This window comes from Cololabis saira, chromosome 8 (genome assembly GCF_033807715.1).
Source record: "Cololabis saira isolate AMF1-May2022 chromosome 8, fColSai1.1, whole genome shotgun sequence".
In the NCBI taxonomy this organism is placed as follows: Eukaryota; Metazoa; Chordata; class Actinopteri; order Beloniformes; family Belonidae; genus Cololabis; species Cololabis saira.
Window position 1 is genome coordinate 33,546,384 of NC_084594.1, and position 13,373 is coordinate 33,559,756.

At 38.2% G+C, this 13,373-nt stretch overlaps 1 protein-coding gene across 2 annotated transcripts in view; it reads left to right on the top strand.

Moving 5' to 3' along the window:
- The window catches only part of slc2a9l2 (solute carrier family 2 member 9, like 2), a 168,772-nt gene that overhangs the window by 135,640 nt on the left and 19,759 nt on the right, over positions 1-13,373 (top strand). For both annotated transcript variants that reach the window (XM_061727838.1, XM_061727839.1), the window contains exon 12: positions 271-398. In XM_061727838.1, coding sequence (XP_061583822.1) covers positions 271-398 — 128 coding nt within the window. The remainder of the gene's footprint in view (positions 1-270; positions 399-13,373) is intronic.

Below are 13,373 nucleotides of genomic sequence, written 5' to 3' on the forward strand. Positions count from 1 at the left end.
ATGAGGTGGGTGTGGACAAAACCACACAAGAGGATGGTGTTTATGATTACAATAGCAGTTACAAAACAAGTAAAGGACCTCTAATAAGAAAGACAACAAAAGCAATTTGCATGTTCATTATAAATGTGAGTGATGGTTCTACCCATAGTAAGTGTAAACAATGAAAATGTATAAATCAGCTACAGATGATTTGCTCTTGATAGTATGGCCCTTTGTTTGCTTTCAGGATTTGTTTTAAACTCATGGTTCATTTTTCATTTTCTCCATTAGGTGGCATCCCATTTGTCCTGACTGGTGAACTGTTTGAACAGTCCTACCGACCTGCTGCTTTCATGATCGCTGGCATCGTGAACTGGCTGTCTAACTTTGCTGTCGGACTCCTGTTCCCATTCATCCAAGTGAGTTATATCATCTCGCCGTGCATGTGTGCTGATTAAGTTTAGCATTTGTCACGTTCTGGAGTGCACTCAGCTCATGTTTACACAAATAAAGGAGATATTCTGAAATAATCAGCGCTATCCAGAAATGAAGAGCGGCATCATGTCAGTTAAACAGACTAATTCCAACCATGTTTGTAAGTTGAGCCTGAGCAATCCATTAGTATTATCAGCTCCTCTGTAATCCCTGCAGTGGGAGCCTGCCAACAGTTTATGCTGCATGCTCTCCATTTTACTCTGCCTCCTCTCCAAACCATCACTTGTTTGTTTTCTCTGTAGTCTTAAGTTTTTCTGAAAGTTTCTCTTTGGACATGCATTGCATTATGCTCTTTTGAACATCAGAGGTGTTTTACACAAACACGGCCTTACAGATTCTTAGTTCTAAAGTCGGAGCAGACCAAAGTCAAAAGCTGATGGGCACAAAAATGAAACTCTGGTCTGCTGTCCTTCACAAACGACCACCTCATCACAGCTGTGAGGTAAAGCAGCTTAGCCACTTGGGGTGTTCCACTAGGCATTTGCTTTTATTACTCTGCTAGGATTATGAGACCGTTTTTATTCCTCTTGTAAATGTGACAACCTCAGAGATTTGCAGGTCATAGCTAAAAGATAACAGCAGTGAAAAAGAAAGTACTGATCTTCTTTGGGAGCTGCTTTTCTTGTAGGATATAATATTAGGATGCTCTGGCGATGCCTTAAAGGTTTCAAATCAGGTAAGGGAGTTATATTGAAGAAGACGATGGCAGCTTTCAAAGAAAGAGTTGTGATGTGTTATTTTTCTTTTTTCCAACATCATTATCAAAAGAGTAGAATACTGAGTATCCTTATTGCTTCTTTCATTCTCTTTTAAATGAGCTTCTTTAAATTTTTAAAAATGTATCAAACTGCAGCTACTAAATCAAACATGTTTGAGTTGGACATACTCAAATGTGTTTTTCATTGTGCTTTTAATGCTTCCAGAAACAACCTCCTTTTTAAAATACCGTTGAATTGATGCTAGCAAAAATGTAGACATTTCTCAATGGTAGAGTTAAGAGCATCTAAGCCCCTTCTTCGTTCTGAAGCTGGTTGGCTGCTCCTGTCACTTCCCTACTCAGTCTTGATTCTGTATCCAAACTGCTCTAAAAAGCTGTCAGAGCTGCAAGACTGTGAGCAGTTTGGATCACTACACATATCAAACTATGTTCAGCTCAAATTCCCATTGCTATCCTACCTGATGATAACCCGCAGGACGGCCTGTACAGGACCCACAGCACTTCTGTGGCAGAACTTCCCACTGCTACGAAGAAATTATGATTGCTGATGCCGTGCATTGTTTTTTTCCAAGTATTTTCAATGTATCAATCAATTGTGATTCACCTCTGTGAACACCTTCAACACAAAGGCTGGAAAAGATAGTTTATTGAGGTTAACAGGGGAAGTAAGACAGTATTTGACTCTGTCTGGTATATTGCTTTGAGGCTTCTTTTCTTAGAGTATAACAAAGGTGTTATGACAGTCATTTTACCTTTGTTATCGCTTTGCCATGCACTCTTTGAAATTCAGAGACTATCAAAATATTAGGGTTATTGGAGAATATTACAAGACCTTTTTAGTTTAATCATCTTTTTTATTAATTTATCTGTGTGTGAGATCAGGTGGAGATGTTTGAGATGTGACCCTGTCAGTTTCCACTGATTTTCCCATCCAATAATTTTCATCAGTGCAAAATGTTCCATAAGATATAATGAGTCAATGTCAAGGTATGCAAAAGGTTAAGATTCAAGTTTAAAGTATCATTAATACAATTGTCTTTGTCTTTTCCTGCAGAGGACAGGATCGGGTTGTGATCAGTTAAATGTCCCCACTGCTGAAGTGAAGAATGCCGCTAAAATAAAAAGGAATGTGGACATTAAGAGCCGCTTCAATTTTGAACGTAAACATCACTTGAATCAAACAAGTTTCTCAATTGCTAATGAGTTCACAGTAGCAGGAATAGACCACTCAGGGGTTTTCCTCACTTTTCATGTGGATCATGTGGTCAGAATCATGCGTGGTTCTGACAGGTGACAGAAGCAACACGAGAGCAGAGAGACAGGGTCACCACCAGAGAAGTTTAATGATGACTTGTTGTCAGTCAAGCCAAGGAAGTAAACTGATAATAAACTGTCCCGAAAGATTGTGTGTTTTAATGCGCATGTGTATTTAGACAGTATGGATATAAATACACCGGGAGTCACAGATGGGCATGCAGACGTGTGTTTCATGAGTCCAAGACATATGCACATATGCAGGGCTATTTGGTGGTGGGGGGGGTTGTGGTCATTATGTAAGACTGTGTTATGGGACCACCGTCTTGAAAAAGTAAAGCATACACACATATTTATGTATATATATATATATATATATATATATATATATATATATATATATATATATATATATATATATATATATATATATATATATATATATATATATATATATATATTACAGTTTAAGAGAAGAACGCCTATTACTGAGACTGGAAAGTCCTCTTTTCAACTCCTTAATTTAAATTACTGCATTTGACCTCACATATCTACATTCTATCATTTTATTGTCTGTGTTTCTGGGTTTTTCCCCTTTGTGTATCTTGTCTCTGTGTCTGTGTCTGGTGTACGTGTTATAGTTACTTCGATAAGCTGAGAAGCACAGAATTGTGTCCGAACAGCGAGACAGTTGTGATGGAGCTGTGGTGTTTAGGTATCATTCATATAAGAGTTGTTTTCAACAACAACTTCAGATTTCATCATGTATTAAATAAGCTACTCTTTATTTTCAATTGTCAAACAACAATACACTGCAAACTGGTTTATCCAAAGCACCGTCTAGTCTATTGTTACAATCTCGTAGTCTTATCTCTTATGAGACTTCACAACATGCACTGAATAATACTGATAAACTCAGTTTTATAAACTATTTAGTCAAAATTAATTGTATTTCTAAGTTCATTCTGTGTGCATGAAGGTAAGAACAGCTGCTTTACTGCCTTGTTCTGATAACAGCCTGGCTTCCCAGACAGATGATCCCTTGGAGATTAGATACTCATGGTAATCTTCCCGCGCTGAGAAGCCAAATGTCCTGAACTGGCATTCCTTTGAACCAGACCTGTGATGTACCACTGCCCTGTGCAGAACAGGTTCAGTGGCCCATGTCGACGCTTACCCTTCTACAGGTATAACCCAAATCAATATCTAGCACAAATCAATGGGTGAGTCACTGACAAAAACTAAGCTTTGCTAATAAAATATCATAATCGCAGACAGAAAGGCATGACAACTAGACAGTTCAATTAACAATTCCTCTTGAGAAGGATATAGAGAAAAATGGACCTCCACCATTGACATTCAGTTAAAATAAATGAATCGCCTGAAGCAGTAGGGCAGGTGGGGTTAAAGACACACCTCAGATTGCTCTGGGACTAACTTCTGGATTGAGATGGTCTGCAGTTTTTCAAGGTCACTGCCACGACCAGCAGGGTCTGCTACGACAGCAGATTCTTATATGTTTTTCAATATGCTGAATAAAGGCATTCAGCCCCAAGGTTAAATCCCAGATCAGACACAGGACTCTTGAATTTAGGATATTGTAGGAGACCGGTTCAATTATGATTATAATTGCTGATATTGCTTATTGGTTGTTTGTGTTGTATTTATTTCTTTTTTGTTATTTTGTCTTTTTCCTTTTTTTTCTTTTCTTTTCTTCTCTTTCTTTTCTTTTAATTTTATTTAATTTTTATAGGTTATATATGATATGATATTGTGAGGAAGGGACAGGACTAAATAAGCGTTCTGCTTCCTCCTGTTCCCTCTCGAACACATTTGCTGTGTGTTTTATTTTTGAATGAGACTGTTAAATTGTTTTGCTTTTTTAAAATATTTTGATGCTTTTAATTTGATTGGGTTTTGTTGTGTTCGAGACAAAGCCAATAAAATTAAAAAAAAATTAAAAAAAAAAAAAAGTTCCAGGTTCAGAGAATCAGTGAGGTAAAGCAGTTGAGGTGCCCTGATTCGGCTGCCTGATAGTCTCTCATATTCCAGCAGGAAAACATAACACATCACAAAATCGCTCATGAGGAATCTTTTTCATTCTACAATACAGATTTCAGGCATCTCTCACTGATCAAAGGATGCATGTGAAGACTAGGAAATTCTTGTTTTAGCCTCTGACATTCCAAGTATGGAAGACCGAACATTTTGAGGTACGAATTAGAATTTCTTGTCTGTGCATGGAATGCAAGCTTCCTGGGCAATGAGAGTGGACATGGCTTTCCCAACAGGGGCTGGACCACCGCCAACACAATTACGACTGCCTTGGGGGAGGTGGTGGCATACACCAGTCACATCGCATGAACTGATGTACCCAAAATATGAATCAGCTACACCGTTTAAAACCCCTGTATTCTTAGGCTGCGTCTCTAGATAAGTCCCCAAATTATGTATTTTAGGTTTCAGGGTCATCAGCTCTACAACTGAACTTGTGCAGGCTGCGCATAACTCATAAAATCCCAAACAGTAGTATGTGACTTCTGTATGAATGTGCTTTTATAATCATATAATACAAAACACAAACATACAATTAAATTGCTTAGTAAAGAGACACTGCCAGTTTATGAGTTTTACTTTGAAAAAGTCAGCTGACTCGTCTTTGTGCTCTGGATGTGTTGTCTCCAAGTGCCGTCTTAGCTTGTTAGCTTTCATCCTGTCACAAACTGGCACTTTCAGACCGACAACACATTGCGGTCTCTTCTCCTTACCCACCGTTGAGAAGCAAAATATGCTTCATCATATTTTGTACGCTTTGGCTTGGAAGGAGGATGGTTTGGAATCATATTTAGCGATGCTTCATCTTCTGCTTTTCGTTTTCGTGGAAGCCGCCTGCCCATTATGCTAGCAGTGTGATTCATTTTTTCATTGATTTATACCATGCCCCCTCTGCAATGGTTCTGTGCCCCCTTAGGGGGCACTACCCCCACTTTGGGAGCCACGGTTTTAGTTGGAGGACAGAAGATATAAAGATCTAAAGACAAGCAATATAGCAACAAACGTTGACTTCCGGTTATGAGGAGAGGGTGATCGGACGCGTGGCGTTTGCTCTTGAATACTAAGCCGTTTTTCAAGTTATACACCTACATTTTGTGAATTAAGAAATTGCACTGAGATTTTTCTGGAGCAAAAATGAGTAAGTCTCACACAACTCGCAACAAAAATCAATCACAACTGACCGAACATTTCAATCCGCTGGATAAGGAAATCAGCTGTGCATCAGCTGTTACCTGTCAACCACTAACTCTCGACATGCTTGTCGGAGAACTGGAGAAACTACGCAAAAGTGTTACAGATGAATTAACCACCACTTTAAATACTGCTCTGGCACCAATTCAAGTTTCTCTCCAAAAAATCACTGATGTTGTGGCTTCACACACCGCCACCATATCTGGAATGGAAAAGGCACTTACTGCTCATTCAGACGGAATCACGACGCTGGAGAACGAGGTAGCCACCTTGAAGCTGAAGCTGGAGACAACCACCCAGATGAATGAGAAACTGCACTTGGCAGTTGAGGATCTGATCTCACGCTCCAAACGACAGAACCTCCGAGTGATCGGCATCCCAGAAGGAATGGAGGGGAACGATCCTCGACTCTTTATGACAACTTTGCTGCAGGAGGTAGCCGGAGAGGTTCTGCTGGACGCAGACTTGGAACTGGATCGGGCGCATCGCAGTTTGGGTCCGAAACCGACGCAGGGCTCCCGTCCCTTCATTGTCCGCTTCCATAGATATATCCAGAAGGAACGTGTGCTGCTGTGGGCTAAGAAGAACCGAGATGTCTCGTATCGTGGGCATCCTATCAGGATCTTTGAGGATTTCAGCGCCACAATTGCCAGGAAGAGGGCCACCTTCAATAAAGTGAAGGCTCTGCTCTACAAAGACGGAATACGCTTTGGACTGATATATCCCGCCCGTCTGCGAGTTACATTCAACGGTCAGACCCGTATATTTGACACCGCTGAGGACGCCGAGGGTTTCTACCGAGATAGCAGAAACAAGTGAAGAGACTGGACTTCTGTCTCCAAGAGCCTTTTTTTTTTCTCTTTCCCCTTAGCTACTTTTTTTTTTTTTTCTTTCCCTCCTCTATGAGGTGACATGATTAACAGTTATTTTGCTGGGTTAAACACTTATTTGAAACTTCTTAATTAAGAGCAGTCCTAACTTTTGTAGAAGTGATCTTGTTCCGATTTACTTATTTATTTATTTATTTTTTTATTATTAATTTTGATAACTGGTGCAGCTTGCAATCGGACCTGATCCTTATATTGAGTATAATAAATGGACAGATCATTTTATGGACGGACCCGCTTAGATTCCGCGGAGCAAACCATCATTGGACTTGAGTAATATGAATGATTTGTAACGTTACTCCGCCTGTTTGCGCCTTTTGAAGTGAACCCGCCGTGTTTGATAACTGAGTTGACATTAAAAACCTAAGGGACAAACATTTATTTTCAATGTGATCTTTTGGAGAAAATACTATTGTCCTCCGTTTATGAGACGTTCAATATTGTGGGTGTGGTGTTCTGATGTGTGCAAATGTAAGACTGTTTAAATAACATAAGTTATTTACAGAACGCAATTGCAGTCTTGTTTTTTTTCTTTTTTTTTCTCCTTTTTCCTTTTCCCTTTTGAAAGATGGCGAACTTATTCCATAAATCAGTGTAGTTTAGCATTTTTATATGGGGATTAAGATATTACAAAAGGTGTATTAATAGTTTTATGTTAAAAAAGCAAACTAAACCACAGTTAACCGGTGGTATATTATATTTCCTGCTTGCTCATCTATTTTTTAGGATGGGTTTAGGACAAGTATATAAGTATTTTTTAAGTTTAAAGATGTCAACTGGGACATTTGTTTCAGTTGAACTATGTGTGTGTGGGGTGGGGATTATTTTCTGTTTGTTTGTTTTCTTTTTTCTTTTTAAGAGGAACCCTTTTTTCCTATTCATTAACGCCATTGCATTTGGTTTGTTGGTGTCATCTAACTTTAATTATTTACTAAATCTGGTTAATACACAGGTGCATCATATTATTCCAAAGGCTGTTATTCTGATTTACAATTTACAATTAATATGGTTCAGGTAGGTGGGCTAGGAGCCATCAGGTTTGTAAGCTGGAATGTCAAGGGTTTGGGTGGGCCCATCAAAAGAGCGAGAGTATTTTCACATCTTAAGAATATAAAAACAGACATCGCCTTTCTGCAGGAAACCCATATGCGTGAATGTGATTATACCAGGCTGAAAAAACCCTGGGTTGGACAAATTTTTCACTCTAATTTTAATAAACGTTCAAGAGGTACCGCCATAATACTACATAAACGATTACAATTCTCCGTGGAACAAATTATATCAGACCCAAACGGGCGTTACATTATAGTGGTAGGTGTATTATTCCAAACTCCTGTTATTCTGGTTTGTGCATACGCCCCTAACTTTGACTGTCCTAATTTTATGACTTCCTTATTCTCATCAATCCCATGCCTGAACTCGCATCATCTTATCTTTGGGGGAGACCTTAATTTAACTGTTAATCCTATTCTTGATAAATCAAACCCAAAAAACCTAACCCCTTCCAATATGGCTAGGACGCTTATTACACTTATGGATCAAATTGGTAGTGTGGATGTGTGGCGTTTTCATCACCCTACAACAAAAGAGTTTTCATTTTATTCGCATGTTTATCAGACATATTCCCGCATTGATTATTTTTTTTTAGACAAAACAATAATATCCTCAGTCAAATCATGTGAATACTCAGCAATAGTTATCTCAGACCACGCCCCTCTTCTTTTAGATCTGCAGTTGTCTCCAAAAAGTGAAAAGCGCTTAAATTGGAGATTTAATACTGGTTTATTATCATCTGACAAATTTTGTAGATTTATTTCTGAAAAGATTTCATTTTTCATACAAGATAATAAATCTGATTCAATCTCTCCTTCGCTTCTATGGGAAACTTTAAAAGCAGTAATAAGAGGAGAGATTATATCTTACAGTGCCAGAGCAGGTAAGCAGAGGAAACAGAGACAACAAGAATTGATGGAAGCAATTTTGCATATTGATAGACAACATTCATCACCTCTTAATCCCACTCTTCAGATGGAAAGACTTAAACTTCAAACTGAATTTGATTTAATTTCTACAAACAAGGCAGAACTACTTTTAAGGAGAACAAAAGGAACCTATTATGAGTATGGCGACAAGGCTAGCCGACTGTTAGCAAGGCAATTGAAGCATCAGTCTGCCTCCAGATCAATCGCACAAATTCGGAAAGACCCTCAAACCTTAATTACAGATCCAAACGAGATAAATAATGTTTTTGTCTCATATTATTCCAATCTGTATAAATCGGAAGCTCAACCTGAGAACACTGTAATGGATACATTTTTAGATGATTTAGGTTTTCCTGTAATTAACGAAACAACTAAAAACAACTTGGATGCTTCACTTCGTTTAGAAGAGGTTACAGCCAGTCTTAAATTAATGCAAAATGGTAAGGCACCAGGCCCAGACGGCTTCCCAGCTGACTTCTTGAAGAAATTTTCTGACCAGTTAGCCCCCTTGATGCTGGACATGTTTAATGACTCTCTAGGGTGTGGCATTCTCCCAATGTCTTTAAATCAAGCTTTAATTTCTCTCATCCCAAAGAAAAATAAAGACCCGGAAGTATGCAGCAGTTGGAGGCCTGTCAGCTTGCTTAATGCCGATATAAAGCTGTTAGCGAAGATCCTTGCTGGCCGGCTGGATCCCTGCCTACCAAATATTATTTCCACTGACCAAACTGGTTTTATAAAGGGTCGGCAGTTATCTTGTAATATTCGTCGTTTACTTAACATAATAATGTCAAAATCTGTTACAAAATATCCTGAATTGGTGGTTTCTATGGATGCAGAGAAGGCCTTTGACCGTGTAGAGTGGGGTTATTTATTTTCAGTTCTTACAAGATTCGGATTTGGTCAAAAATATATTTCATGGATTAAATTGCTTTATAGTGCCCCTACTGCAAGTGTAATTACCAACTCTACTCGGTCTGAGTTCTTCCCTTTAACACGCGGTTGCCGCCAGGGCTGCCCCTTGTCGCCCATGCTTTTCGCCGTTGCAATCGAACCGCTTTCCATTGCTTTGAAGAGCTCACCGCTCTTCTCGGGTATCAATAGGAATGGGATAGAACACAGAGTCTCACTATACGCGGATGACCTGTTGCTTTATATCTCTAATCCTACTGTCTGTATTAATAAGATTCTTGATATTTTACAAACTTTTGGTTCCTTCTCGGGATATAAGTTGAATATTGATAAGAGCGAGTGTTTTCCTCTCAATAATGTGGCTAAACAGATTCCGGCTCAAGCGTTGCCTTTTCAACTAAACACTTCCAAATTTAGGTATTTGGGTATTAATATTTCTCATAGTCTTCCTTTAATTTACAAATATAATATTATGAAGTTGGTCAAAGAGATAAAATCTGATCTTAAGCATTGGAATACGCTCCCCCTTTCTCTTTTAGGAAGAATCAACTCCATTAAGATGAATGTCTTACCCAGATTTCTGTTTTTTTTTCAGTCTTTACCAATATTCCTCCCCAAATCTTTTTTTAAGGAACTCGATCAGGCTATTTCATCATTTATTTGGGCAGGAAAGACCTCAAGAATAAAATATTCTACTCTACAACGAAGCAAAGAAAAAGGTGGCCTTGCACTACCTAATCTGATGATGTACTACTGGGCGGCCAATATTCAAAAAATCCATACTTGGTACAACTTTCCAACTACAGACTGGTGTCAGATGGAAGCTCACTCTTGTAACTCAGTCTCTTTATCAACCTTAATCTGTGCTCCTCTAAATTCATATTCTGCTAAACACATTTCCAATCCAATTGTTGCATCTACTTTAAAGATCTGGAAGCAGTTTAGACGTAACCTTAAAATCACCTCTCTTTCGCCACTGATACCTATCTGTGACAATCATTTATTTCTTCCTTCGGTTCTCGACCCTGTTTTCTCTGCGTTGAAAGAGAAAGGTCTGGTTTATTTTAGTCAATTTTACATTGATAAAGTTTTTGCTCCTTTCGACACCGTTAAAAAAAAGTTTGACCTTCCACAATCTCATTTATTTAGATACTTTCAAATTCGAAATTTTGCTCAACATAACTTTTTTAACTTCCCTCATCAATTGCCCGAGTCGCTTGTCGATACAATTTTATCTTTACCTGTAGCTCGCAGAAACATTTCAAATGCAATCAAATTAATCTCATCATCATTATCATTTCCTTTAACAGTTAAAAATATTTGGGAAAAAGAGCTTGGTACTATTTTTTCATCTGAATGGTGGCAGAGAGCCCTAGACAGAATTAATTATACCTCATCTTGTGCCAAGCTAACATTGATTCAGTTTAAGGTTGTACACAGAATTCACATGTCCAAAGTCAAGCTTCATAGACTGTTTGATACAGGTGATAAATGTGACAGATGCTCTTTATCACCTGCTAACCATACACATATGTTCTTTTCCTGCCCAAAGCTATGTTCATTTTGGTCATCTTTCTATAATACTCTCTCAAAAGCCCTTAATAAACCGGTGGATTCTAGCCCTTTAATTTCTATTTTTGGTGTACCTGAAGATTTTAATAGTTTTACTAAGAAGGAGATCAATATAATTGCTTTTTCCTCTCTTGTAGCTCGAAGACGTATTCTACTCCAATGGAAGGACCAAAAACCTCCATCTCCCAATTCTTGGTTGAAAGACCTGATGTCATTTTTATATTTAGAGAAAATTAAATACGGTATTAGGGGTTGCTCTGATAAGTTCTCTTATATTTGGGAACCTATTCTTTCTTTTGTTAATTCTTTGGCATCCTTGGAAGATTAATTTAATCTGATTTAACTTAATTACAGAGAAGTATGATATTGCTAACCATGTCTCTTTTTTTTTTTTAGGGTTCCTCTTACGTCAGTTTATTTTAATTTTTATTTATTTATCTTATTTAGTTTTTTTAATTTATTTTTATTTTTTAATTTTTTTTGTTGCTGCTGTTTAGCGTGTCCTGTATTTTAGTTTATTACTTTATTTTTCCTATTATTATTGTCTTCAGTCAGAGTCTGATTGGTAATCGGTACTTACTTTGGGACCTGTTTATAATTACGTATTTTGCAGTGTGTGTGTTTTGGGGTGTTTGTTATGTTAAGTCTTGTGTCCTTATTTATTTAGTTATTTTTTATAAAAAAAAAATAAAAAAAAATATAGCAACAAACAGGAGTATTGACTGTATCTGATGTGCATTGAAATAAGTGTGGTCAGTAATGAATAGTTTTTAGGGGTGCTGGTAAAGGAGAAAAAGATGTATGTTCTTTATCATAGCTACAGAACCTACATCAGGTAGACTGTGGGGGTCTGGAAATCTTTTTTAGACCAGTTTTATATCTGCTTGTTCCTGATTTAAAGGCAGTTATTACAGGTCATATGATTTCTGACCACAGAACCATCAAAAGATATTTACTTCTATACACCAAATGACATTTTTGTACTTATATTGATGCACAGTCAAAGTATCTTTTCAATAACTAAATGCTCCCAAGGATAATTTGACATGCTGTGGTAAAAACCTAAATAGCATTTCACTTCAAAATGGTACCACTAAAGATATGCTGCTATTTGTTCCTCTGCATGTGAACTCAGTAGCCTCACGCTCCTCTTATTCCTCCCTCGGTTGGTGCCGTGACCTCCACCTTCTGTCCCTCTGTGGTACATATTTCTTCCAGGGAGCTTTTCACTGAGCAGATGCAAGTTTATCTTTTGCTCCATTTTCAAACAACCATAGGTTGTTAAGTGCATCTTTCTTTCTCCACACCTCTACTGTCTGTTTTCTTTTTTCTTCGTTTTCCAAAATTGCAAATATTTTTTTTCTGTGAGCTGTGTGATTTAAATTGAAAACCCTAGCTTTGTATTTGCAAGCTTATATTTACTTTAAAGGGGACCTATTATGGCATCTAATACCTATTTTAAACAGGCCTTGAATGTCTTAGGCCCCGTTTACACATAGCCGGGTATTTACAAAAACTGATATTTCCCCCTCTACGTTTTGAAAAATTCCATCGTTTACACGAGATCGTTTTCAAAATCTCTTCGTTTACAGGGTTGTAATACCGCATAATTACGCTGTTAACGTCATGCCAGCCAATCAGAATCCTGGAAAAAACATCAACAAATGACACGTGTAACTTCCAGTTAAGGCTGATTTATGGTTCCCCGTTACACCAACGCAGAGCCTACGGCGTAGGGTACGCGGCGACGCACACCGTACGCCGTTCACCGTACGCCGTTCATCGCCGCGTACCCTACGCCGTAGGCTCTGCGTCGATTTAACGCGGGACCATAATTCAGGCTTTACTTCCAAGACGGAACGAGAGTCTTTCGTTTGGAGTGACAGAGAAGTGGAGTTACTTTTAAGTGTGACTTTAGAATATAAAACAGGTAAAATACAAGAAAATATTGACGGTGGCCAAACTAATTGTAAACACAGGTCGCACACATGACGCTGGTGACGTTTCTGTTGCATAATGTGACGTTCTGAAGCCTAAATCTCCGTTTTCCTCTGTTTAGACGCAAACGTGAAAACGGAGTTTTTGAAAATATCAACTTTGGCCGAAGTTTTCAGAAATGATCGTTTTTGGGGGCTTTGAGCTCCGTTTTCGTGTAAACGAACGGCCAAAACGCATGAAAACACCTCAGTTTTTGCTCTGTGTAAACGGGGCCTTAAAAACAAGCTTTTGATTGTTTTTGCTAAATAAATTAGAAATTCAGCTTCTGAGCCATGTCTTAAACATCCCATTCTCTAACCTCATTCTCTATGAGGGATTCTGAGTGGGCGG